Source organism: Numida meleagris, chromosome 17 (assembly GCF_002078875.1).
Source record: "Numida meleagris isolate 19003 breed g44 Domestic line chromosome 17, NumMel1.0, whole genome shotgun sequence".
Lineage (NCBI taxonomy): Eukaryota > Metazoa > Chordata > Aves > Galliformes > Numididae > Numida > Numida meleagris.
Genome location: NC_034425.1, coordinates 8831573 through 8858931, shown reverse-complemented (window position 1 = coordinate 8858931; position 27359 = coordinate 8831573). Strand labels below are relative to the sequence as shown.

Sequence of the window (27359 nt, the reverse complement as noted above, 5' to 3'; positions counted from 1 at the left end):
TGGAAGCCTTTCGGGCTGTGTTTCCTGTAATGTGTTTGATTTGCACTAAAGCTTCCGTGAGCTTTGTCAAGCCCTTCAAGTTAGCAGCAGAATCACAACAACTGTTGTTGTCCCCAGTGAGAGATGGAAAATAGTCCTTAACTTTGTGTTACATGTACGTGTTATATATAGAATAACGTGTGGCATATTGCCTAGCAATAACTGTAGAGGAACCAGCTAGTTCCTTCTCCTACCTTGGCATCGCCTGAACTTTTTTCTAAACTAAGAATCTCAGAAAATAGCGGAATTTCCTTTTTAACAGAAAGGAGATGAAAATGAACCGAGGAAAAAAACCTGTAAACCAAATGAAGAACACAGATTTAAAAGCTTCTCTACATTCAAAAGTGAGAGTGAAATCCGTTGCTGTTATTTTTATCCTGAGGAGTCACCCTGCCCTGCAGTATGCAGAGTGGTGCTGTGCAGGCTGTTTGCTGTGAAACAGCTGAACATCCATGAGTCATTTGTTTAATCATTCCTGACTCTTTGTGCCAGGCACCTGCCTTTTAATTTGCTACGACCAACCTGAAACATCTGTCAATTTTTTCCTCATGAATTAATAACTCTGTAATTAAAACCCAGCAGAAAGTTCAGGTGGGACTCCTGGTTAATTAGGACAGGAGATAGCCCTGTGAGCAGCATGGCATGATGTTAGTTGGGGGTGGTGTGGACTTGAACCAGGGCTGGGGGACACGGGGCTGCCAGCAGGTATGTGTTTTGCTTGCAGCACTTCCCTTGTGGGCATTCAGATTGTGCTGCAATTAGTAAGTCAGGACTTTGAACGTCATTTGCTTTACATGCAATTTTGTACAATCTGGTTTTAGTTACCACTGTTGTCCAAATACTAAGAAAATGAGAAGAAGCCTCAGTGAAGCACCCTGACTGTGTGCACAGGGAGATTGGCTGGCCAAGCTTGCCCTCTGCAGGCTGCAGCCACCTCCCTCGTTTGCTGCAGTGTTCTTTCTCTGTTCCTGCACAGGCAAATTAAATGTGTACCTAGCACAACCGAGGTTGGGTTTTTTACAGTAAAATAGTAATTACTTCAACAGATACTTGGGGACAGCTCTGCGTTCTTAGTGAGGCTGAGTCCCAAATAGGACAAGCATTAATTTAATTTGCCCAAATAGCTCTTGATGAGGTTTGCTGTTATCTGAAGGCAATGAGCTAATGGAGATTATGCAGAAGGGATTTGATGTAGCCCTCTAGCTGTTTGTTCAAGTTCAGCTCCCAGTGCAGGCCAGAACCAGCATCTGGTCTAATGAGCTGCAGCGAGAATCCCGCTGATTGCAGCTCTGTATGGGATAACAAGGAGGAATCGGCCTCATAGGGGCTCCCGGGGAAGGCTGGGAGGAAACACAGCTCTTGGGAGGCAGATGATGAATACTGTGCAACTCCTCAGCAAATCGCTGCAGAAATAATGATCTCTTAAAAGTCTCTCAGTTCTTAAACTGTACCAAAAGTCATCACCGTGGTGTATATAGACACAACACATCACAGCAGGTACAAGTCAATATCATAGATCAGTTTATGAGTAGGAGAGCTGTTCACGTGAAATACTCTGTTGTATGTGTACACAAGTCCTTGAAAATAAGACTGGAGATTAAATAATGCAAACCTCTGACTTTACAACTTAATGATATACAAACTGTAAACCCAGCAAAACTAGAGGGGGAAAAAATCTCAGGATAGCTCTGGCAATTAGGGATTTGTTTTCTGTCACAGCATCAACAGTATCTAGTACAAATAAAACTGCACTGACAAGCCTGCTTACGCTGGTATAATACATGCTAATAACATAATACATCAAGGGGTAGATGCAGATGATGCCACAGGACACCCTTTTTTCCCAAAACATTTTGCAAAGAGAAGCTATTTGTCTTATTGCCAGTGAGCTCACTGCGAGCAGTGCAAGCATCTCCCAAAGTCTGTAGATCTCTGCTACCGCTGAGCTGATGAGAACAAGGCCCCTGAAACCCAAAGAGCCTCCTTGGCATTTGATGAGGATTTTTAAAAATCACATAAAATTTAGAAGTGAAATCCCACTTTGGTTCTCAATTCCAAATGTGAGATATTTGATGCATCTACTAAGGCAAAGCAGAACCTGAACTTCATGGGCACTTCGAAGAAGCTGGAAGTCATTTTTCAGCACATTCTTGGTGCGACTGAACACGCTTGTGCGTGCTTGGGATTCTCTCCTGGTTTTCTTGGAGGCTTGTTCTCCTTTCTTTTTATAACACTCTTCTACATACTGTGTCCCTTAATAATAGTCATTAAGTGTAATGCTATGGCCGCAGCAGCAGTAAGAGTGCCCGGAGTGCAGCAGGGCTCTGTGATGGCCGGGGCCGGGTGTGTGCCTCCTGCGGGGCCATTCCCAAACCCCCGGGCGTTCTTAGGTCGGTGCCAGCAGCTGATCTCAATGAGTAACTCTAAGCAGTAAATTCCAATGAAAAAAAGGCTTCATTAATCTTTTCCCCTGAGCAGCTCAATAAAATATGCTCTCTGAAACGAGAGCTGACTCACGTTGCAGGTTTAACAAGGGCTCGTTTGAATAGGCCCTTATTTGAGTTTAGGCAGTAAAGAGTGAATGAAACACTGAGTTTAGAGGATGTCTTTCAATATTCTGCAGCCGAGGATAAACAAAGTCCTGCTTTGGATGCTGGTAGAAACGGAGGAGAGCGGAAGCATAGAAAATCGAGGAGTTCATTAGGAAAAGTCTCAAGCTGAAACCACACCAAGCTGTGTGATTAAGCTCATTTATTATTGAAAGTGTGAGGGAAAAGATTTGGTTCACGAGTATGCTGTAAATGCAAGAACTCAGAGGCAAGTTGGTCGGTGACTTGTGGAGGTGCTGGGCCTGCCCTGCAGGTGGGGCCATGGATGCGTGCAGAGTGCGTTCATCCTGGGAAGAGCGCTCATCAGCGCAAAGACAGCTTTGTTAGTTCATGAAATTCTAATGCCAGGCAAATGACTTACTTGGTTATATCGTGTTTTGACTGTGACTGATTAAGCTGCACTCAAGCGAAGGTTAATGTGATTCCATGTTTGTTTGATACTGAAATAATTACAACTCACAGTCAACAAAAACTGCAGTTGAGGTTTTCATTTTCATTCATGCCGCGTTTGCTCCCGAGCATTGTCTAGGTCTGAGATGAAGTCAAACTTGTGACGGAGCGGCACAGTGCAAGTCACTGGCAGTAATCGCAGCGAGAAGGGCCCACACGTGGCAACGCGCACGCGGTTCCACAGAGCACGTGGGGTGACAGCGGGGACGGGACTTGCGCGCACTGTTCCTTCCCTGCTTCTCTGGGATCTGCGTCAGCTCCTGTTCCACCTGTGCAACAGAGGACGCCCGTGCTCGTGCAAACGCGTGAGCGCAGCAGGAGCGTGTCAGCCCGGTGCCGTGGCAGTGGTGCGCGGCGTGCAGGCTGCAGCTCCTCGGCCTCGCTGTTTGCAGCGCTCCTTTAGCGTGCATGAACCGTGCCATCAACGCCATCCGGGCATGGCTGCAGATACCAGTTTGAAAGCGTGCATTCTGCTTAGGTGCGTTTTGAAAATTCCTGGTTTTCTGCGTGCTCCTACCTCAAGCCCTAACGCCTGGCTCCTACAGCCGAGTTTTACAGCGTTCTGCCAAAACCTGTTCTTTCTCCCCAAACCTGTTCTTTCTCCCGCAGACCCGACCCGTGTGAGCGCTGCTAGGCAGCTCGTGGCGTTTCTTCCGTGAAGTTCTCCTCCGAGTGCCGGCCGCCAGCAGGCGGCTCCGAGCAGCTCCGCGCCGCGGCTCCTCGCTCCGTGCCGGGCTTCCCGTGCTCCGCGCTGCTCGGTCCCGTGCAAGAAGCTGCTGCGGAGCCTCCGCGACGGCGGGCGGGTCTCGTCCCGCGGCCAGAGGGGCAGCTCCCCGGGCCGGAGCGGCGCTGAGGCTCTGCCCCGCGGGGCGGTGCTGCCCGGCCCGCTCCGCTCCCGCACGTGATCGCGGCCGCCCCGCCGCTGTTACCTGCGGGCGGCTCCGCCCCGGCCCGGGAAAGGAAGGGAAGGGAAGGGAAGGAGCGCCCGGCGGGACGGGGCCGCTCGGGAGGGGGCTGCCCCGCGGAGGCAGCGGCCATGGCCTTCGGGAAGGCGCCCAAGGACCCGTTCGGCACCGCCGTGGGGAGCCTGGTGGGTGAGTAGCGGGGCGGGGGGAGCGCCGCGTGCCGGTCGAGTCCCGCCGGTGACCGCGGTGCCCCTCGGCCTTACAGACCGGGCGACGTTCGGATCGCTGCAGACGGAGGAGTGGGGACAATTCATGCACATCTGCGACGTGATCAACGCCACGGAGGAGGGGTGAGCGGGGCCGGGGCTGCGGGCGCGGCGGGGTCCAGGGGCCGCCACCCGCCCCGCATCCCGGGCAGCCCCGGCGCTCTGACGGGCGGTGCGTGCGTACCGGCGCCCGAAGGGCGGGCAGCGGGCGGCCCCAGCTCCTCGGGAGGAGTTCTGCCCGTGTGCCGGGGCCGTGGGTCAGAGCTGCGGGCCGTTGGCGAGCGCTGGGGAGAGGTGGCAGCGCGGGTTGCGTGCTCTTTTCGTGCAGCCCGTGCCTCTCGTCGGGCAGAACGGCCCCGTGCCCTGCCGAGCCCCAGCTGGGAAAAGTCCGGCGGCCTCTGGCTGCTCAGGTGCTAAACCGCATCTGCTGATGGAACCCGAGGCCGCCGGGCCCCAGCAGCGGTGTTAGCGGAGTGGCCCCGGCCCCGCGGCACGGGCAGGGGAAGCGAGCTCCGTGCGGGACCGGCTGGCACGCACGTTGCCAGCACTCGCAGGCAGGGGCACGGTTTAACGCTGCTGGAAAGCTTTGTCCAGGGGAACAAGGTACGCCTCCGTATCTTCTTTTCTAGCAAGTTTTCCCTCCTTTCATTTTTCCCGATGTCATCTCTCACCTGTGACTCTGAGAGCTTCGGGGGGTCAGTGGTAACTCCTGCCCAGTCACCGCCATGAGCTACAGCACGTTCTGACCCTCTGTGGTAGTTTTTATGTGGAGTTTCTATGCAACAGAGCTTTTATAATGAACTACTTCCTCTTGTGCACAGCTTATGCTTACAGAGCAGCTCCTTAAAGCTTCCTCCTAGGCAACTACTGCTAGTCCCAGTCTGTAACAGGATATTAGGAACAGCAGAACTGCTGTATCTAATTAGACAAGTTGTTATTTTAATGTAATACCCAACCCCTGAGCAGGGCATTTCCAGATGCTGCAGAGAGAGAGAAGCAGGAGTAGGACAGCGGCGTCGCTTTCTGCAGGGGGAGGTTTTCCTCTCCCCTCCATCCATCACTGTGGCTTGGTGGTCTGCTGACCCTGCGGGGTATGGCCGTAGGATTGAAACAAAGATAAGAAATCACTGCTTTTTTCCCATAAAGTGCAGCGGAGCTTTGAAACTGAACAAAACGCGGTAATGGTAAACACCCGTTTAAGTTAATCGACCTGGTAATATGTTCAACAAAGATTTCTTTTTTCTAATGGACATGTTCAGTGTGTGCGTATGGTTCCATCTTAGATTCCACAGAGATCCTAAAGAGATTTGGGGACGTCTTGTTTTTGTTGATGACGAGCGCTGAGCTGGCCCTAATAGCTGTAATTTCTGGGTACACTATACATAGCCCATATTAATCAGTCAAAATTGTTTCCCACATGTGATAAGCTTGATACCGTCTTCCACCCTTTTCCTCCTACATAGATAGTTAACAGATATGGGGAGTATATATAGAAATGAGAAAGACTGTAATGGAAGTGCCACTCTCTTGGGTGGAATGAGTTGTCTGTCTGTACATGGTAATTACTCAGATTAGTTAAAAGCATCCAGCAATTAAAAGACTGGGGGTTGGCCAAGACACCCCTGCTTCTTGCAGCACTCCCAGGAGAATATTTTTTGATAAAATCATGTTTGAAAAATAGGTACGAGCCGAGTCTTCATTCAGTTGGCGATTTCTGTTCCTTTCTATAGCAAAGGACGTTGTCTGTTCTGGATGAGTAAACCTACGGTGCAGCAGTGAAATGATGTGGTTTTGAAGGAGGCCCTGCAAAGAATAACTTCACTTCTCTGCACAAATCTCAGGAGTGATGCACAGTCTGCAGTAACGCTCCTGATTTGCTGCTTTGTTACCCTTGCTCGTTGCTGAAGTAATTTTACCAAAATCAGTGGGGAAATTACTCTGTTTTTAAGTGGGTGTAAATACAGGGATGGCCCCAGTCTCAGGCCAGTATTGTGGGGTTTTGGATGAAGTTATGAGCTGGAAAAATAATTTAATTTCTCTGGTAACCTTTTCTATGTAATGTCTCGTCACAGGCCTAAGGATGCAGTCAAAGCGTTAAAGAAAAAGCTTTCAAAAAACTGTAACCATAAGGAGATCAGGCTCACCCTGTCTGTAAGTACAGCTGTATTTATGTTAACTGGATGCTAAGACAGAAAGCATTTTAAATGATAAGGTGACATGCAAATTGGCACTGATATGGCTCTCCAGGGCGTTTTCTGTCTTTGTTGCTTGTGTGAATAGCTCTACCAGTGTAGATCTGATGGTTGGCTGGTGTTCGTTTTTCCTAAATTTACTGCTGCTTTTCGTGGGTTTTTTTAAGCCTGTAGCTGGTAGGAGTAGTCTGGTTCATATTTACTCCAGTGGCTGTCGCTGTGTGAGCACCTCCCCTGTTTGTGAAAGCCACAGAGCTGAGGACATGGCATACAAGCTAGGTTTACCCTTCTGTTACTCACCTCGTGGTGAGCTTGGTTAAACTAAGTACCTTAGGTTGTGTTGTACAATGTGTGTAATCTGTTTTGTAAATAGACAAGATCTGAATGAAGGGGAAACAGTGGTGAATTAAGTGAGGGAGCAAGGCACAGGATAAGCTTTGCAAGATTCAGATGTTGTGGCTAAAGATTGGGGTGAAGGGAACATCCTCACTTGAGATTTCCCAGCCTTCAGAACGTGGCACTGGTTTTGAGCTTTCCTAGAGTTTGGGGAAGAGTTATGATTTCAGTCGGTTTAAGATTTACTGGAGCATGCTGATGTTCTCTGTTCTGCACTGCACTGGTAAGGTGAGCAGTAGGGAGAAGTTCCTGACACTGTCATAAATCCAGAGGTCCCCACCTGAGTTTCTCCTGGCTGACAGTAGTGCAGCTGTGAGAAGCAGCAGTTTGTGTTACAGGCTGTTAAACTATTTTCTTTTTTAAGGGTGTAGAGGTTCGTCTGCATTACGCTCTGAGTACTGCTCACAGCTTTGGTATTTGTTGTGCAAAATCATTATCTATATCAATATATGAGAGGTGATTAAGGAAGATAGGTGATTGATAGTGTTGAATTGTAGGTCAGTTAGCAATTGCCTAAGTGCCACTGGACAAGTTCGAGAGGCAGACAAATGTGCTGAACATACCAGTGTATGCCTTCAGCTCATTCCACTTCCGCACTTCTTTCCCAGTTTCCTCCTCCACTGTCTCATGAGTCACCTTTCTGTGTGTTCCACGTGTTTGCATAACAGAAACACTTGGTTTCCACTGTAACTGCAATCCCTGTATCAGCTCTGCTTGCTTTCTTCCACAGTCCTTGTGCACCTCGGTCCTCTGATGCAGTCAGCTGGAGTTTGGAGGGCCCAGTACTTAGGTTTAGGAGCCCTTATCAGGATATTTACCCTGCAGACATACCCAACAAGCTCTTATTTCAGTTGTGTGCAAGGAAGAACTTTATCGTGTTTACTTGGAAGCTTATTCTGTTTGCTTGCAGGTGGAATGTGTACCAGGTTTCAGTGGTACTTCTGGTCCACCACTTTCTCACAGCCTCTTTACAGTTTCAGTCTCCTTCTCCACGCGTGTTCTCACCCACTCACATTGAACTCTCTTCCCACTTTTGTTCTTATGTAAGACTTTCTGTCCTTTCCTCTTCCTGTACTCCAGGCTCCCTTACTTTTTCTCCTTCTCTGCCCTGACTACTATCAGTTCAGTGTGTGCGAAACTTTCCCTTTGATGGCCTCCTTGCTAACCATGGATGACTTTTAACTCCTTTGTTCCCAAGCTGGTCCTTCTCTGGGCTGTTTTTCCTTTTTACGTTCTTGATTGCATTAATGGCATTGTTCCTGTTTCTCCTTTTGAAGTTCTTGGATTGGAACAATAAGTCATCGCAAATGGAAAACAAGTAATTTTCACTTCCTAATGAACAAACCAGCAGAGGCCCCACCCTCAACCATTACCTTTTAAAAATTCTTTGATTTCTCCCAGATTTCTACAAAAACAAGAGCTCTCTCTTTTGATGAGCTGTGCCTTATTGCCTGTCTTTCTTGCAGTAAATGCTGTCTTCCTGCTTTTGAGACTCTGCATCTAATTCTCTCTCCAGCCTACGTTTCTCCTGGATGTGTCTAAGAAGGCAACAGGTCTCAGAGCCACTTTTCCTTTGAAATATACTTTGATCCACATTTGTTTATTCAACCTTGAAATTCTGGAATTGTCTTCTTAATAAGACTGCTTCTTAAGCAGATCCCTCTCAGGGAACGCACACAGACTGAAACGTGAAAGTCTGTGTCTGAAGTAACACCACTGCATGGGTTAGGCCTGATTCTGTCATCCAGACATGTTAAATCTCAGCAGTGTTGTCTTCCTCCTCTGTCTTAGACATGTGTTTATTTGCTTGCAGGAGGAAAGGTGAGTGCCAGCTGCGTAATGTGTTGGCTGTGGCCTAACTGCTTGTACTCTGATCGAGGGAAGTTACCTGGTGCTTGTGGAGTCACGCGGATCAAGGTGTGTGCGAGCCAGGCCTTGAAGCCGCTTCGTGCTCTCCTTGATAAAGCCAAGAGATCAGGCTTGGCAGTGCTGATTGCACAATCACGGAATGAGGAGGATTAGAACGTTCAGGCAGGAATCCAGCAGAGTCTGTGTGTGTTATCTGACTTGTTGTCAACGGTTTACGGGCGTTTGGCCCGGTTCCGTGACACATTAATAAGCTTTGGTTGTGTAAAATCTGTTTACGTAGTGAATGCTGAGACACCTGTTCAGTGTCTCTACAAATGTCCCTTGTTTTTTTTGTTTTTTTAAAGCATTTACTGCAGTGCCCCTGTTCTGAATCTTGTGAGGCCTTAGGAACTGAACAGCTTATGGGGAGGTAGTTTATTAAATGTGTCCCTCTGTGCACCTGGTTAACACACACGCATGCACTTAAAGCAGAAGTGTAAGATCACGTTGCACTTTATGGTACATACAGACAAAGAGGAAAACTAAAAGATATTGAGTGGCAGCAAAAGAAATCTATATTTCATTGTTATTTCACATTATTTGAAAAGTTCATGACAGTCTGTGAAAAATCAATATTTAGGAATGCAAAATCTCGGTAAAGTCTGTATGGCTGCTACATTGTAAGTAGCGAATGGCAGCTGAGAAGCAGCCTGTGCAGGTTTCTTTTAGTGTCTTGGCCTTCAAAAATTCTGCTCAGTAGGACATTGCTGTGCGTTGTAGACTCAGTGTCACTTTATGGGCCTCCTCTGTGGCTGCCTGAGACGAGCAGTTAGTCCTACAGAATTCTGAGCAAGGTCTCTATTGATAAGAACATAGTTTGCTTTTCTTCTGTTATCTCCAGTAGCTTCTGCCATGTTCATTTCTGCCTTTCAGTTTTTAACAGTTTGCCCTCATGTCTGCTCAGGTGCCCTCTGTCACCTCAGCTTTGTGTTGGTGTTCTGTGACCCCCAGGGCTTTGATTGTGTGGTTCTCCCCACTCCTCACTCAGTGCAGAGCTCCTCAACTGGTTGCCTGGTATCAGCTAGCCTGGAACATAGCAGCGTTGCCTGTTCCAGCAGTCCTCAGATCCTGCCCCTCGTTTAGAGGAAGGTTAATGGGTTGATTCGAGTTAATTTACCAGTTCTGTTATTAGAACGCGTGCATATTGAGATTCCATTGTGCTATATGCTGCAGCGCTTGGCTTGGCCACCTTGGGTCCATTCGCTCCAGTGGATCTCAGGAAAATGAAGTCCTATTTACAATGATAAATAACCATACTGACATTCTAATTCAAGGTGCTGTTAGTATGAAGGTGCCTTGTTCATGAATGGTCTGTTTAAAAATAGTCAAATTCTTGGATTTTTTGCACCAGCTTGGTTTCACAAGAAGCAAATGGGCTGAACTGGCCTAATTGAATGGAGTGTCTAGTCCTTTAGCTTCAGTACTTTTGTTGAGAGGGTAAATACTCAGTCCCATATACAAAAAATTAGTAATAGAGAATCGCATACCAAATTTCCCATGCACTGGGTTGGAAATGTTTTACACCAGCCATCTTTGAAGTCCTGCACAGGCAGATGACTTGGCTTATTAGCATGTGTTTCAAGTGCTTGTGAAAAATAATGATTCCAGCCAAGATTTTGTGGTAATTATCTGTTTTTTGCACAGCAGTCTGCCAGCATCTCTTTGTTCTGTTCTCTTTTTATTTCAGCAATAGATTTTCTTCTGGTCTTGAGCCGCTTCTCCCCTAAGTTCCTGATAGCACTGGGAGAGAAATCCTCAAGTCCTGAGGCAGAAAACTAGTTACTAAAACAACTTCAACATAGCCAAATAGAGTCCGCTGTGGGTAGGAGAGCATGCTTACCTGCTTTGATCGTGGTTACAGTAGCAGCCTTACAATCGTTGTATCCTTTTGTGAATGCATTCTGCCTGCTGCATGATTCTGGGGAAGTTTTGTGCCTCTAAAACCACAACATTCTGCAAACTTTTGTGAATTCTGCCCTTTGCTTTCATCTTTCCACCCTCTCTTAAATCAAGAAAGTAAAGACAATGTTGACGAGTGGAAAGCGCAAGTGACTGTTTTTTCTTTGGATGGAGCATTGTAGTACCTTAGTTGATCTCTAGTTTTATGCCAGGTAAGATGAGTTCTGATTCTGATCAGACCCAGCTCTCTAACAAAACCTGTACTGGCCCGATTCCAGGTGGTTGGGATGTACTGGCAGCCTTTGATATCTCTTCTGTAACAAGGGAATCGCAGCCAGCCCCCTCCAGGCGCACGAGGGAGCGGTGTAATGTCACGATGCCATGCACTGTTTGATAGCACGGACGTGCTGCTTGCAGAGATCCCATTCTGAGCGTTCCAGGCAGTTTGGAAAGCAGACTGCTTTCGTGGAGATGAATCTGACAATTGGAACAATTCACCCGCTCTATTTCAAATCAATGTGACCTTTAAAACACATGGAGAAATTGTACTCTGGGTTGTTGAATTTGTTCTTTTCTGTTTTTTCATTAGTCTCTCACTTCAGAGGACAGATTAGGAGAGAGGCTTTTAGTACGCTTGTTTTCTTCTCCTGCAGAGCTCTTCAGAATCTGCCAGGCCAGGGTACCTGTTTGCTAGGCGTTGAATTAATTGTTTTACTGAATCTGTACGAGTTATTTTTTTCAGGCTGTGGACAGATTTCACACCGTTAAGGTATGGCATGTTCAGTAACTGCTGTGACATGGAAACAAGCCTGACTGTGCTTCGCTGTTAAAAATAGTTTAATTCTGGGTAACCCATTCCATTTTGTATGTGCATAGGGATAGAAGTGCACGCAGTGAACTTTTGTTTCCCTGCAGTAACTTCCTCAGACAACATCGTGAAACTGCTGGCAATAATCTGTTCATATCCATTAGTGCTCTTTCCCCTCAACACCCTGGAATAAATTAAAGTTTTTCTTTTCCTTACATCTTTGTAACAGAAGCTTCTTGTGGTTGCAGCTGCTTGACATGTGTATGCAGAACTGTGGTCCAAGGTTCCAGTCTTTAGTTGTGAAGAAGGACTTCTGCAAGGACAAGCTGGTGAAGCTGCTGAATCCCAGATACAACCTGCCCATCGACTTGCAGGAGAAAATCCTGACCTTTATCATGGTAAGCCTGAAGTAAACAGGGAGTGCTTGTCTCTCTGCTCCTATGCATCTCATTTCTCTCCTGCAGTGTAATCACGGAAACCTCTTACGTGGGCTTTGTTCTTCAGCTTCGTGCAGGAGTAGCACAGAGCAGAAGACAAAAAAAAAACTAGAAAGAGTCCTGGAAAACTGTCAGCCTCTACCTTTTATATTCCCCTCTCAGTCTGCGTATGTGCTCCCCTCTGTGGTTGTAAGCAGGGTGAGAGGGAACTTGAGAGTTTTGCAGTGTTCCTCGTGTTTTAAATTGGAGCTAGCTGGAGCAGGGAGAGACAGAAAACGTGCTGTTCATGTGGAGAAACTGCCCTTAGGATTGTATGTTTTAGAAGAGTTTCTCTGCCCCCACTGACTGTCTGTTTCTGTGACTGTTACTGTTATTTCAAAACCAGGTATGGGCCCGAGGGTTCCAAGGAATGGTGGATGTGTCCGAAGTAAAAGAAGTTTATCTAGAATTGCTGAAGAAAGGAGTGGAGTTTCCATCTTCTGATGCCAGCAAAGGAGGGACTAAGGTGGGGATACACAGGGATGCCTCGTTAATCCATAGTAAATCAGAAGCAGGATATGTTAATTGTATGAGCTCTGTAGACACAGGAGGTGTGTATGTTTTTGTTTTGTTTTCTAAATGCTCCAGGGCAGTGTATGACCAATCTACTTAAGCATGTGAGCAGAAATCAGTTTCAATTATAGCAGCTAAGATAACAACAAAGAAACCTGTCCTATATAATAGTGTCTTTTATTTCAAACCACGGAATAGTGGATATGCTCTCAAAAAGGAAATATCTGTCTCGAGACTTCCAAAGCATTTAAAAAATGTGGGCATCCTGTTTACTTCAAAATGAATGAGAGCTGAGTGCTTGAAACTTGTCGGCTTTTGAAAGCTGTAACTAAAATGTGTAAGATTTTCATGAAAACACATACCATTCAGAATCTGAGCATTCAAAGAATTGTAGAATAGCATGGGTTGGAAAGGGACCTTAAACATCTAGTGCCATCCCCTTACCATGGGAAGGAACACCTCCCACTAGGTCAGATTGCCCAAGGTCTCATCCAGTTTGACTTTGAACACTTCCAGGGAGGGGACATTCGCAGCCTTTCTAGGCAGGCTGATCCAGTGCCTCACCACACACACAGTAAATAATTTCTTCCTAATATTTAATCTAAACGTACCCTGTTTTAATTTAAAATCATGACACTTTGTCCTGTCACTACGCACCTGGTAAGGAGTCTCCTCCCATCTTTCTTGTAGGCCTCTGTTAGGTATTAGAAAGCTGCAGTAACGTCTCCCTGGAGCGTTGTCTGTTTTTAATTTTAAGCTGAGAGAGGTACAAATCTGCAAGAGACGTCTGTTTGTATCTCTCTATAGCTGTTTGCATAACTTACATTCAGTAATGTCTGACTCTGTTGCTGATTTCTGCCTTTTTGTTTCAGCATATATATGATAAATACCATTGTGTAGCATCTGGGATACATTAAATGTAAATATGGCTTGAGCATGGGACATTGACTGAAAATGCAATACATGCTTTACAGCAATTATTTCCAGAATTTGTTTCCTATTAGAAAAGTTTTCACAAGACATAGGATATGCAAAAGCCGTTCACCTTTGGGTGCAGCCTTGCAATTACAGAGTTAGATGACTGTAATCAGCGTAGACAGGAAGGATTTCGTTACATCGAGTTTGATTTAATGACTGAACAGTGAAATATGCAAAAACTTGTATATTTAAGGCTGTTTGAACAAGCTGCATTTGAACAATTTTGAACAATTGAAAGAAAATGCTTTCACTGGTCAACATTCTTTTCCTTACCGGTTGCGTTAGGAGACAATTCTGTCTGCCGCATATTTCTGTCCATTAAGTTCTGTTGCCAACCATCTGTTGATCTAAGCTGCAGCAGACCTGAATACAATTTTTAGCTCAGTCTCTATGAGATTAAGGACATGGTGTATATGGTCTTGTGCCGGGTTGTCTTCTACTGCAGTCGGTTCAATTGTAATACAAGTGAAACCCCCCAGACTTCCAAGTGTGAACGTATTCTAAACCACCCATAGTTGTGAAACTGCAGTTGTGCTTAAGGAAGGACTCACTGTTAGATGGCTTCAGAGGTCAAGGAGAGAGAGCTTGTTCTTAGCCATTCCTATTTTATCTGTGATGGAATTTACTAAGCAAACCCATTTAAAAACATTCCCAAATTCCAACCTGATTTCATTACAAACTAGCTATTACGCTTATTGTTACAAATAGAACTTGATCAACATTGATTATGTGAAAGCTAATGCCTGGTTGTCTGGTCTGACAGATGATGATAATGCTCTCATCTGGAAGTCAGTTCCTATTCTTCTGTTAACGCAAACTCCGCTCTTTTGTCTTTTAGCAGTCCTCACCTCCTGCAAAGTCATCACCATCTTCTGCTAATCCCCAAAAACGTTCTTTGTTGCCTCTTCCCGTGGGCCCAACGTTACTGTTGACACCTGAACAGGTACGGTACCACCGGTTTGGAAGGGAGGGATGTTCCACTTGAAGTACATTGGTAGCGTGCGATTTCAGCATCGTAGGTCAGGGCTACTAGAAGGAACCATCATTTCAAGAAGCGTGGCTCTGTATTCATGGCTTTCAATTTGTTCTCCTAAAGATGTTTTATACGGTGATTTGCCAGAGCGAAGCATGCAGAAATCACTTGGGTAAATGCCAGGCTGTACCCAGCCAGAAAGTGGAATCATTCACTTGAGCATAAGAATTTCTAATGATCTCCCATGAGGATGTTATGAAGTTGATGGAAGATACTTCAGAGATAAGTGAGAAAGCCAAACTTATTTTGGGATAAGACTTGTGTGAGGAGATTGTACTTAAAAGCAGAAAGGAGAGGACAGTTTACTTCTGATCCCACTTGGCCTGTAGTTAACTAAAAAGAAGTCTCTCGTATTAAGAGAGGCACTAAATGTATGGGAAACCAGTAGTACTATTGGGCTTAGGTCTTAGTGTGACTGGATGTAAAAAAAATAAAAATAAAACTGAGCTAATTTCCATAGAATGTCACTGGCGTAAATTAATGCTAATTAGACCCATATTATGCCTAATGGGGAAGAAAATACATACTAGAGTTAAGAATTACTTTGCTTACTCTGTTCACCTGCGCAATATTCTGTCCTGTTGAACTGAACAGATTGGGAAACTGTACAGTGAGCTGGATATGGCGAAAATGAATGTGAGAGTCATGTCATCAATATTGAAAGAAAATGTTCCTGGCTCCGAAAATCCAGATGATATGAATCTTTTACAGGTATGAGGTAACTCACTGGTAGGGCTATTAAATTGAACAGATTTGATTTTAGGATACGTTGCATCCTTTCTTGTAACATCTGAAGTTAGACTGCAAAATCAAACCAACATCAAGTTTCTGCCTCTGATTTTGCTCAGCTTCTCTTGTCTCCTGTCATCAAGGGACAATGCAGCTTGCAATGTAAATTTAAGCTCTAGGGACTTCCAAGGGCAAAGGAATTTCATAATGGAGCATTCTCTGTGAAGCATGTTCTGTCAAACAGCCCTGAGAAACATTCCAGGTGAGCGCAGTTGCCTACTGGGAAAACAGGCGATGACACAATCTCTCTCATATCCGTCCTGGAGTTTTCAGAGCTCTCTTTATTATTACTGATACCTTAAAGGCAAACTGAAGGACAGTGAAGATACGAAGCATTGGCTTTGTGTACATGACCTCAAAGCCTGGGAGCTTGCTGTGCAATAGATGAAGCCGCGTGCTCTTGAAGCGTAGCCTGAAGTAGCGCATTGCAATAGTCAAGTTTAGATTTGATAGTGAGAGATGCGTAAGAACTACTTGCTCACACTTTTTCTATTTTAGAAACTTAAAATGTGGCATTACTTGAGCATTTTGACAGTGGTTTATGTTAAATGGACGTCTTGATGTTTCATGATTTCTGAAGGAAAGAAGAAAGTTTCTCGTATCCTTCTTTTTCTAAACTTAGCTCCAAAATTCTGTGACAAGGAAGCGTTTGTGGTAATTTGTCAGCATAAATGCATTGAAGAACTGATCTGATTTTTACACGACTTTGGTGTGGAGAATTCTTCCTTTGCAGGGAACTTTTCCTGGGTTCTGTTGGTTTGCCTTCAGGGCTACTCAGTTCAGTTGCATCCTTTTATGCACTGGTTCTCAGCTGAAGGTTGAGACTTGGGGAGACAGCGCTAGTTGGCCGCTGTGTCTCATCTGTAATGACAGGCAGCACTGCTGCTGGGTGGGAACCAGATGGGAGACAGAATCAATCTCTGGGTTTCTGCTCCCCAGGAAATTCCGGGTCCCTCCACCATTGTCTCTGGCAGAGATCTGTAGAGCTGCAAGCCCAAGGAGGAAGGGCTGGTGGACCAGGGATATTTCAGCTGTGAAACAAGGAAGGTGCCTTTCGTATCCTGGCTCCTACAGAGCAGCCCTTCTGCATGCGGGCGCGCATACTAGGTTGTCCACAGTAAACCAGTGGATTCTTATTGACACTCCCAGTAATAAAACTGTTGGCAAAAGTTTGAGGACAGGGTGTGGAGTTCCATTTGTGGGGGAGTGACTAAAAACTCATTCCTTCTATGTTAATTTCATTGTTGTTCTTTCTGTTCTTTTCCTCCATGCACTAAGTGGTACAGAACATTAAGCATGGCCAGCCTGTTTCTTTAACCATGTTTAACATGCATGTTTGCTTGCGGCTTTACCTGGATTTCTTGTATTAGGCTTTTGTTGTTGGAGAACAAAGTCTTTTGTTAAAAGAGCTCTTTGTTTAGGCTCTGAGTGAGAGGGAGAGATGAGTATCAGCCCTTCTGATTATCCAGGGTCTCTGAATAAAAAAAGCCTGTAACAGGGTAAACTTTGTCAGTGCAACGTATGTTTGGTTCTGCAGTTTGGTGAGCGACTGCTTCCACCCCACCCTGTTCTAGACAAGGCTGAGGATAGGAGATCTCACCTGAAATATTGTGCTTACCAGTAGCAGGATTTGAAGAGTAGCAAAAGCCCAGTATCAGCTGAAAGAGCCACAGACGTTTGTACTGGGTGGTGAACAGACGTATTTGATGGATGTGTGGGAATTAAGGCCCAGATCGTCAGGTGGTGAACACTGGCACAAGTTCATTGGGATCCCTGCTGGCTTTGTATTCGCTGGCAGTCCTTTGTTGTGAATTCCAATTTTCAGAACACTAGAGTACACGCTTTGTGGTGAGTCGGGGCAAAACCTACAAACTCACCCTCAAAATGAGCCATCCCAATTTACTACTTCTTTGCATATTTGTTTTTACAAAGAAACTTGTCTGCCTGTGGAACGGATTCATAAGAAATACACGTTTTTGAGGTGGGGATAAGGTAGTAAGATGTGGAGCTGAAGAGGTTTAAAATTTAATTGTATGCATTGAACTGCATACATTTTTGTGTGTTCTATCCTGGGCTGTGAAGATACAATACCAAGAGATAAAGTAATGCGTAATCCATGTGCAGATTTGGCGAAGGGGCGAAACATTTCTTTTTACATAATAAATTAAAAAATTACACAGAGCATATGTTCCTTGAGAAAAATGAGAACAGTTTGAAAATAATACCAGAGCACTTTCTGAATAGCAGTGTGCAAACAGTATTTCCCCATCCCCTTTTTTTTTTTTTTTTTTTTCCCTTAAGCAGAGCCAGCCAGCATTTGCAAAAATACACTGTGGGAAAAAGAATCTTGGCTAAGATGAAGCTCCTGACACTAAAGAATTTGTTTCTTTGAACAGGCAAAATCTGCAGGGGAGAGAAATGCAAATAAACTAACCGCCATTTCAGCTGGCAATAATGCAACATCCTGCTCCAAAAAATCTCATCAGTATGGCATCAGCTGATTCTGCTAGGTTTGTGCCACTTCATGAGAAAGTGCAGGGATGAGGTGCATCCAGGCTTCCCCACTGAGAGGAAGAGCTGGAGCTAGACGGTCATGTCACAGAGCACTTTCTCCTTTAGACTACCATTGTCTTTTCTTCAAGCAGATGTTGAACCTGGATCACATTCATTACATTCATGTGAAGTATCCTACTGAGTTTAATCAGCTTCAATCAGGCTCAAATCAAATTTACTCTGCATCACCCAGAGGGGTCTTCATTATTTTGCAATTTGTAATTTAGACTTTAGAGACAGATGCATCCTCAGAAATGAAGGTAGGTCGTCGGTAGGGGCTGGTAGGGGTAGGAGTGCTGGTTTGATGATAGGAGTTGTCAGCCTGGCCTCGCAGAGATCAAAGACATGAAAATCACGCTATTTGCAATGCTTGGTATGCGTGCGGTTGGTATAAATTAAGGGACGTGACCTGCAAGTCTCCTGTACTCAGTTGTCTTATCGTTCTTCTCCAAAACTGAGAAATTAGGAGAACTCGGTTGTGACTTCTGATTTTATTTTTTTCTTCCCCTTCTTTGGGCAGAAGCTGTATAAGACGTGCCGGATGATGCAGGAGCGGATCATGGAGTTGTTGGTGACGGTGGAGAATGAAGATGTGATAGTTGAGTTAATACAAGTAAATGAAGATCTGAATAATGTTCTCCTGGGACATGAAAGGCAAGTGCAGGACCTCTGTCCTCACGTTTGGTGTCCTGAGCACACCTGGTGGGTACAGACAGCCTAGTGCTGAGTTTTCCCAAGGAGGCAGATTTTTCCATACATCCAGAAAACAAATGTGATAACAGGAGCAAATAATCTGTTTGCCTTCCCCTGAGCACTTCATAAGCAGTTAATAACGGTAGTTACAAAACCATCAGAATGTGGAAAAACAAGTTAACAGCATAGGCAGGAAGTGAGATGGAGGCACACAAAAATCGTTTTGGAATTTGGTGTTCCTTAATCATCAAGCACAGTGGATTTGCCATCAACCTGCTACAAATCTTTGGGTCCTGGTGATGGTCCTTACATTTAAGTGTAGACGCTTCCAGGGAAGAATATTCACTGTCCTTTCTGAACAATTTTGACAGCTTTCCTGTAGAAATTGGCCATGGAATAGCGTTCTGCTTTATTGCATGCTGAAGAGAGTCACTTGCTTTTCTCAACTGAATCGAAACAAGCTGTTCTACCAGCCTTGCAGCACGGAATGTTTCTTCACGCATGGAAGCGCTGCAGCGCTCGTGTTGACATCTTGTATATTTGCTTGTTGTGTCAGTGGCAGCATGATGAGGTGCTGGCAAAAATGAAATGAAATGTAAACTCAGAATTCCAGTACTTTCCCCCAAAATGCCATAGTGAATGTACTTGTGGAGAATATTCTTGTTTAATGGGCATGAGCCTTCCGTGCTCAGTAGTTTATGTCCTTCTTGGCTAGGAAGTATTTTAGAAATCATTATGCATCAACTGCATAATGCATTTTCAGGAGAAAATTGAAGACTTTACCCTTGCTTCATGCATGTGGAAGACAGGATCTTCCAAGGAGACCCGAGGAGCTCAGTTATGGGATTTGGGTGAACTGAAGTCCTTTGGTCCTTCACACGTTCCTCCATCCCTTACCTCTTAAGTCAGTCGATAGATTGGCATTGAAGAGACTCATTTTTCTGGCAGCAGTCCTTTCACAGAATGCCATGAACAGACTTATCCTTTACTTTGTTCTAACACATGGAAATGGAGAGAAATGCAGTAGAAGGCATTAAGGTGGTGCAGGGAAGAGGAGACAAAGGGCCTTTCCATCAGGTATTTGTCTCATCTGTGTTTCAGTAACAGTGACTTTGTAAGACCTCTGTTCAAATCATGGAAGACAAAGAGATGGGAGTTGGATGAACTTCCAGAGTGCTTCTGAGCTAACAGCTAGATATCTTTTCCCTTCTGAGCAGACAGTGAAATCCACAGCTTGGCTCTTGTTCTTCAGTGTGAGTTACTCCGGGATCCATCCTGCTCCCAGCTTTTCCAGTAGACTGCTGTCATTCAGCAGTTCTTATGATTTAATGTGGCAGATTTAGAGAGTTCCATCATCTTTTCTTTTTAGACTCCTTCTGAATGCTGTACTAAAAATTGCACTTATTCTTCTAAGCCTCGTGGCACAAACTTTAGGCCCAGTTGTGACAACGTTTAGTTTTCACTTGTCCTCAATTCTGCCTACAGCAGCGTTGTCACATGTTGCAGTAACTGTCTCAAAAGAATTCTGTTCATGCTTTAGGAAGTTCTTCATTTCAGTCAAGTAAAACCAGAGTTCTGTTCAGTTTCTGTAAATCCACTTTAGTCAGAGGTGGGCTTATGTTTTTATTAAGACTGATGAGTGCTGGCAATGCCATGAACCTCGTGAATTGTGAACAGCAGCTTGTGGGCATAATTAGAAAAATTCCTTCTGGAAGACTCAGCAGGTGATTGAAGGAACAATTAATAGGCCATTGTGAAACTGGGCAGAAGGCTGTGCCTCTTAGCACCGTGATGCTGTGGTTTACATGTAACAAGTCTTCCTGAGTGCAGATGCCTTTGCACGTGAGAGTTGGTTAAGTATTAAGATTTATTTGATTAATGCTTGTTGCAGAAGGTTTGTGCTTTGGAGGTCCCTCTGAACAATGAGATGTGTAAGACAAACTTATTTTAACCAGCTGCATCTGTTCCATACTGTGTGCATTGTTTGAAGATGAGTCATGCTGCATTCTCTGTTTCTGATTATTCATGTAGAGTCTAAATTAAATGGGGAGCAGTCACCGCTGTGAAACAAGCTGGCCTCGTGGATGTAATGAGGACTCCCTCTAGTGGCCCTAGCAACTTTTCTGTTCTTAGTGTATTTCAGGCAAATGCTTGTTCTGCTGTTGGAAAGGTTTTTTCCTCCTGCTCCATGTGTTCATGTCATCTTTGTGGGCCTCACCAGTGTGGTAGCCCTGCACACCAAGTGCAATGTGTGCCAGCCTCATATCCGTGCCAGTTCAGACCTTTACTTCTGTAACAGATTGGCCTTAAGGTGCTGATATTCATCTAACTCCTCTGGACCCAGTGTAGCACCATTATGGCACTCAGTACATAAATATATTTTGCAGGAATTTTTGTTTTCGGTTGTTTTTTTTTTTTTCCTCAATTAAAATGCCTGAATTAATGAAGGCTGCGTCCCAGAGGAGGCACATGCTGTGTCCTGGGCAGGAGCATGAGGGAACGTGGGGTCCTCTGAGGACAGCAGGCTTCCTGGGATGCAGCTGAGGGGAGGGAGTCGGGTTTGACGCAGCACGTGTTCACCAGCACGTGTCTGGCACGGACGGAGGCAGACTGTGGTCAGCTGTGCCGTGGTTTTGTGTTGGAAGAAATGGAAGGTGGTCCCCAGAAGTGAGCCCAACTGGGGCCGTGCAGGTCGCTGGGGGAGTAGAGTGAGTTCCATTGCCAGTGTGGAGACGAGCGCCCTGGAGCAAAGTACCCATAGTGCTCGATGTGGGCCTCTCCACAGTCCTTTGCTGATCAGACTTGGGTTACAGCTGCCAGTTTGATATGCAGCGCGTGACGGAAATGTCAGGACGAACATCTAGCTTTGGCATTTCAACAGGTTCTCTCGAAACAGAGTTCGATTTTTGGAGAATCAGAGAATACAGCGTGAACGTGAAGAGGTGAGTAATGATGGATGAACTTATGAGCTGCAGGACTACAAACATTCCATTTGCTCTTCATTGTGAAAAATAGGGTTTTTTATTGCACAAGCAGTGCTTTTATTCTCAAATAGAGAGGTACAGCCTGCTGTCTGCAGCAGATGATGCTGCTCTTCTCACAAGTTGCACTTGCAGAATTTCATGCAGATTTAACTAAAGCAAAAAACAATGTCAAATTTCAGGTGGAAGCTTGATCAAGGAAAATGAGACAGTGAGAGATTTCTTTGAATTTTATTACCTTTATAGCTAAGCACAATTATCTGCCATACATGAAGTGAGAAACTGTAATGTTTCTTTTATTCTCTGTAAACATTTATAGACTAAAATGCTGTTACACGATCAGAATTCACTGTTACTGATGGTGTTTTTTTTTCCCTCTGCAGTCAAAGCCTTTTCTGAGTTCTGAATAATGGATTGTAGCAAATCTGACCGGCCTTTACTGATTGATAATTATGGTTGTTAATTACATTGTCCAAAGTAGCTTTGCACATTTCAGCTTCTCCTAAGCCATAATTGCACAGTCATCCAGGACTCAGTAGGAAAATGACTGCTTTGTGAAAGCTGGAATACAGCTGATAGTTATTAAAGAAAGGTAGAACACAATGCTGTTTTCCTTGGAAAATCTGCTGTTGCTGCAGCCTGGTTATGTAGGTAGATGATTTTGCTCGATGATTTTGCACTGTAGGATTAATGAATGGTCTGAATGGTGCAGTATGTGCATTTTTATATTATCCAGGTATTTCCATGCTTAAAATGGATTTTTTTTCTCTCAGTCTGGTGTGGCCAAACCCATATATGATTCAGGCATGTGATTTTGATTAAAAACTTTGGCTGCGTCTTTAATTCTCACACTTTCACAGAGAAACAAGGGAAACCTTTTTCCTGTGCTCTGGGAAATGTTGTGATTTTGAACTTTTCCTGCCAAAATCGAAACTGGAAAAATATCCATTTCCTAAGTATTTATCAAAACAAAATAGCCCCGGTAAGTAATACGAATGTCGAAGATCCATGTCTGAACAAACTCACAGTTACGCTTTGGAGCTGAGTCAGTTCCATTTCCTACTGTGGAGTTGTTTTCCTTCCACTTTGCAGTGGGAACCTTGCTGAAATGTGTGTTATCTGGAAATCTTCTCTGGTCCATTAGCTAGCACTTCCACACCCCCCCACCCACTCAATAAAGAAATAAATCTGATATCGCTGACACTTAGTAGCATTTAGTTAGTGACTTAGTAATTCTTAGTAACAAACCTGATTCCAAACGTGTATGTTCTGTAAAAATGACAGCTTACTTAAAACTACATGTTCCTTTTTATTCTAATCTTTTCTTAATAACTTTCTTTCTCTTTGAATGTTAAGCTGTACAGGAAGCAGCCGTCTGCTCCCTCAAGTGATCTCCTTGGCCTCTGTACAGATTCTCCATCTCCTGTGGCTGCAGTGCTGGGGACTGACCCTGCAGCATCTCAGTTTCCAGGCCCCAGTAAGTGGTGAATGTGTTTCCCTGGCAGTCTGATTTCCTAAAACAAACCAATATGAGCTTAGTGGAGGGATCAAGAAGTTCCCTGAAAGAGAGATAATCCATAAGCTGAAGAAACATGAGAATTTGGGTGTGTGTATTAAAAAAAAAATACAAGATGGTGTAAGGTTCCTTCTGATTTTTTTAGAGTGAGAGCAGTGACCTTAGTCTTGCATTTCAATGTGAACAGAAGAACATTCTTTATGAAGCAATGTGATAGCTGCTTGTTCTGAAGGCTTGGAGGAAAGAAATGGAGATGTTCTTTTCTCTTACTCTTGATTTCCTACGTTTTCTCAAGGAGGCATTTGATGTTGACAGCAGTTCCCTTTGAGAAGGGTGCTTTCCCTCCTCTGACTTCAGACTTCTGCCATAGCGCAAGGAGCAACTAAATCTCCTCCTTTGGGTTATAATTTTGTCTTTGTTGCGATAAACACAATTAGTCCTGTATTCTTTATATGCCTTCCAAACAAAACTTCATTGCTCATAGTACAAGTAAGGAACATTTGCTCAGTAACGCTGAAATGATCATTAAATATCACTTTGAATTTCAGATTCCATATCTGCACACCCTGAAGATACAAAAAGGCACCATCCATCCATTTATCCTCAGCTAGATTTAGCGGCTGCTGTGAAAGCTCAGCAATTCCCGTGAGTAATCTCCTATCAAGAAGTGAGAGCAGATAACAGATAATCAGAACTATTAGTCTGCTGTAACTGACAAAGAATTTTTATGGAAAGCTGTGGAAAAAAAAAAGTTATTTAATGCTTCTACAGATCAGTCCAGTAGAAAAGTGAAAACTCCTTGTGCTAGACATTGCTTAACATGCTTAAAATATATACTAACCCTGAAGCACCTTTTAAATGGGCATAACCATATACTTATCTCAACATACTTGAGATGTATATTGATTTTCAGCTTGAGTCTTGCCAGTGCTGTAGTTAAAGGGAGAAACAGATGAATTGTACAGACCAAGAAGAGCAGTTTAAAATAGGAAAAGGAATCCTTGCAGTTTACCACCTATTACATAAATGGAACACTTGCTCGTGCTGCTCTCAGTTGTTACTTCAGGTAGAGACAGCACAGCAGGTAAAATAATGCAGTGATCAGAATATTTAATTGTAATAGTTTCTCGGTTACTTTCAATGTGTTACTCTCTCCTAGATTTGCAACTGAAGCACAAAACAATAGTGTAAGCACCCCAGCTGGACATACATATAGCAATGTGAGTAGCACTCATCTTCAGAGTAATTGTTCTTTGCTGGCAAGTGTCAGAAGGATTTTCCCTGACTGCTGTCCAAATGGGATACAGGGATCTGCTCTGTGTCACTGTCATCAGGGAATGCTCCATATTTTGTGGCCGTGCCAACTTAATTGTGTGGGGAAGGGAGATTAGTTAGAATTATAAATGCTGGCCTACCTTTAGAATTCACCTGGTTTAGTCTGAGAGTCTAAAGATAAGTCAGCAGTTTCTCATAGATTTATGCGTTGTTTTGCTTGATTTCCTCAGCTGGCAACTCTTCTAAGCCCAGTTCCTTTGAATCCAGTAAATCTGCAGGCTGGACATACTACATCATCAAACGGACCATCACCAGCAGGTAATAATACTGCAGACCACGTAACTTCTGTGCAGATTTATTTTCTTGTTAGCACTTAAGTGCTTCATATAATGTCTGTTAAAGACTAGAGCAGCATCAAACACTGACAAAAACTCATATAGTTCATGGTTTCTCTGCCCATTTTAGTATTTAAAGCAACCAAATACTAGATAATCTGCTTGTTTCAGAAAGAAATAAAAAAGTAACATTCATAAAATGTGCTTTTGGTTATGTTTAAATCTGGATTTATCTCTCTGTATTTACCCTTCAGCTGCATCGAAGAACAAGTTGCAGTCACCTCATTACTACGAGATAATGGAATTTGACCCTTTGGCTCCTACAGAGTAAGTAGTTTTTAAAGTAATTTACAGTTCTCTTAGGTGCCAAAGGCAAAAAGGCTTTTGGGATGGCTTTTTTCTTCTGAGTGAGAAGACAGACCATACTGTTTAGACTGAGTTAAGCGACCAGTTGCACTGCCAATATATAATGGGCTTTTTTTTAATATGCCTTACTTAACTAATTAAGAAATAGAGTCCTGTAGTGTGCTCAGTAATCAGCATTTGCAAAAATGGTGAAGTAGTGCTATATCAAAAACTATCTACTAAAATCCTATTCAGTGATAGGAAGAGGTGAATGAAACACAGTTGGGCTGCAGTGGAGGAAGCTGGTTGATGTTTCTACACACGCAGTTCTGGAGCAAGTAACTCGTACGTGTAGAGGAAGGACATGAAAATGATCAGAGGGCTGGAACACCGCTCCTATAAAGGCTGAGGGTTGCGGTGGCTTAACTTGGAGAAGAGGCTTTGGGGACCCTGTACTGTGGCCTTCCAGTACGTAAAGGGGTCTTGTAAGGAAGGTGGATAATGAGTTTTTACCAGGGCCTCTAGGCACAGGACAAGGGATAATGGTTTTAAACAGAAAGAGAGTAGATTTGGGCTGGACATAAGGGAGGAATCTTTTAAAGTGGGACACTGGAACAAGTTGCCCAGCCATAGGAAGAGTTTGAAGTCAGGTTAGACTGGGGTTGGAGCTGCTGATCTAGTGAAAGATGTCACTACCTGTGGCAAAGGGTTGGACCAGATTATCGTTAAAGGTCCCCTCCAAACTAAAACATATCGTCATTCTATGAAGTAATTTCTGTTCATAACAACCTTTTTTTCTTTTTTTTAATGTTTTGCTGAATCTCAAGAAAATCCTGAATTTAAAATATAAGCAACCAATGCAAGCTGGGCCTCGCCAGAGGCAGAAAACTTGTATAAATTAACCACGTGGCAGAGCTCTCCTTTTTACCAGTAAATTGAGAAAAATTGAGTCATCCACACAAAACTTACGAGGAACCGTCAAATTACGAGGCAGAAGAATCTCAACAAAGCTTTCGTTTATTTATTAAACTACTGTAGTAATTACATGTCTCATGGCATGGAGGCCATTTGCATTTTGCAGTCATGTTTATTTAATCGAAAGTGACCATTTCCAGAGGTATCTCAGTCAACATATAATCACAGACATCGCAGGATGGGCTCCTTGCTTCTGTGGAAAGCTGGGCATCCTGCAGCTGATGCTACTCTAATAGGTAAACTACATAAACAACATAAACTCCCAGGCAGGATTTAACTGGTGCAGTTTGTCTAAATAAAATTGTGACATAAGAGTTGCCCTGTTCCTCTTCTTTCAGAGTGATTTATGAAGAAATTGATGCGGCTCTGCTGAAGCCAGAAGTTGAAAAGAATTCAGAATGCTGAAGGTGGAGGTCTGAATACACAAGTTACTCTGGTGCTGCTGGGCACTGCTTCCTGTAACGTACACGTGAACAACAGAACAATGAGCAGTGGATACGTACTTGGATCCACACCTTGAGAATTCGTCTTAAGTGTTCAACTGTGTATTATTCAAGGTGACTTACATGATTACTATGTTTTTTAAGTATTGTGGCCTTTAAAATATAATTTCCAAAGTATGAAGTAACACTTGACATCTGAAACAAGTAAATTAAAAGCACTCTTGCAGCTATAGGAGAAAGCTTTTCTTCCATCTTAATCTGTTCTTCATACTACATAATCCTATTTCTGTTTTGGCCGTGCTGATGTCTGTGAAATTCTCCCCCTAGAAATATATAATTTTTTTTTTTTTAAATGTAGGACTTCTCTAAAATTGAGCCTCTTGATAGATATACAAGGTATACAGTTATCATTTTCTTACATTTACATTCTGAATACAGATGTTGTTTTCTTTGTGAAACCCCACAAAATAATAGGATTTTTGTCTTGCTAAGAACCTGAGCAGGGACATCCGGTGCTGTCATCTGCGATTATCAGAGCAGAAAACACTTCTGTGTTGCCATGTCCTGGTCACTTAGTAAATATTGGAAGGAGATCAATATTTTATCCAGTGTTTCTGCCCTGCAGAGCTTGTTGTTCTGGTGAAGGAAAATTATTCATCTACAGTGTACATGAGCATTAGTTATCCGTTTATTTTAATCAAATTGTCTAAACCTGTTTTTCTCTCTTAATAATTTAAGTGCCTTGTCTATTTTAATGCTGAATGTAAAATCTGCACTTTAACAGATATAGTTCTCTGAATTTGTAATTGATAAAAAATTTGAGAACTTGGTTCACGTTCATAGCTGATAAGCTAACTTCATCTTTAAGTACTGTGTTTTAAGTGTTCACTGTTATCTGTTTAAGTGGTACAAACACTTAAGCCTTAAGGAATTTTTGTAGCATAGAATTCCAAATAAAAGCAAATGCTTACTGAGTAGTTAA

At 43.8% G+C, this 27359-nt stretch overlaps 1 protein-coding gene and 1 long non-coding RNA gene across 6 annotated transcripts; one reads left to right on the top strand and one right to left on the bottom strand.

Annotated features, from left to right (window-relative positions):
• LOC110407257 lies at positions 1544 to 6335 on the bottom strand. Its single transcript, XR_002443836.1, has 2 exons — positions 4941 to 6335; positions 1544 to 3367 (listed from the first exon to the last, which is right to left on the bottom strand). It is a non-coding gene; the product is annotated as an uncharacterized LOC110407257 (long non-coding RNA).
• On the top strand, positions 4033 to 27359 carry TOM1L1 (target of myb1 like 1 membrane trafficking protein). 5 transcript variants are annotated; one of them, XM_021414728.1, is made up of 15 exons: positions 4033 to 4192; positions 4269 to 4353; positions 6342 to 6420; positions 11721 to 11870; positions 12295 to 12414; positions 14281 to 14382; positions 15067 to 15183; positions 18335 to 18468; positions 21389 to 21449; positions 22845 to 22965; positions 23553 to 23649; positions 24164 to 24224; positions 24510 to 24597; positions 24869 to 24941; positions 26273 to 27359. In XM_021414728.1, exons 1-15 carry the CDS (start codon positions 4135 to 4137, stop codon positions 26337 to 26339), a joined length of 1413 nt encoding a protein of 470 aa, XP_021270403.1. In that variant the 5' UTR covers positions 4033 to 4134; the 3' UTR covers positions 26340 to 27359. The 5 variants fall into 5 exon arrangements, with proteins under 5 accessions (XP_021270403.1, XP_021270402.1, XP_021270404.1 ...); XM_021414727.1 differs by having other exon boundaries at positions 14278 to 14382; XM_021414729.1 differs by lacking the exons at positions 4033 to 4192; positions 4269 to 4353 and adding an exon at positions 4443 to 4872 and having other exon boundaries at positions 14278 to 14382.

What these genes read in the sequence shown, in the direction of transcription:
- TOM1L1 (XM_021414727.1), top strand. Translation starts at nt 4,135, where the DNA reads ATGGCCTTCGGGAAGGCGCCCAAGGACCCGTTCGGCACCGCCGTGGGG. An exon ending in CGCCGTGGGGAGCCTGGTGG is followed by an intron (nt 4,193 to 4,268) that starts GTGAGTAGCGGG and finishes TCGGCCTTACAG; the next exon opens with ACCGGGCGACGTTCGGATCG. An exon ending in AAATCCTGACCTTTATCATG is followed by an intron (nt 11,871 to 12,294) that starts GTAAGCCTGAAG and finishes TTTCAAAACCAG; the next exon opens with GTATGGGCCCGAGGGTTCCA.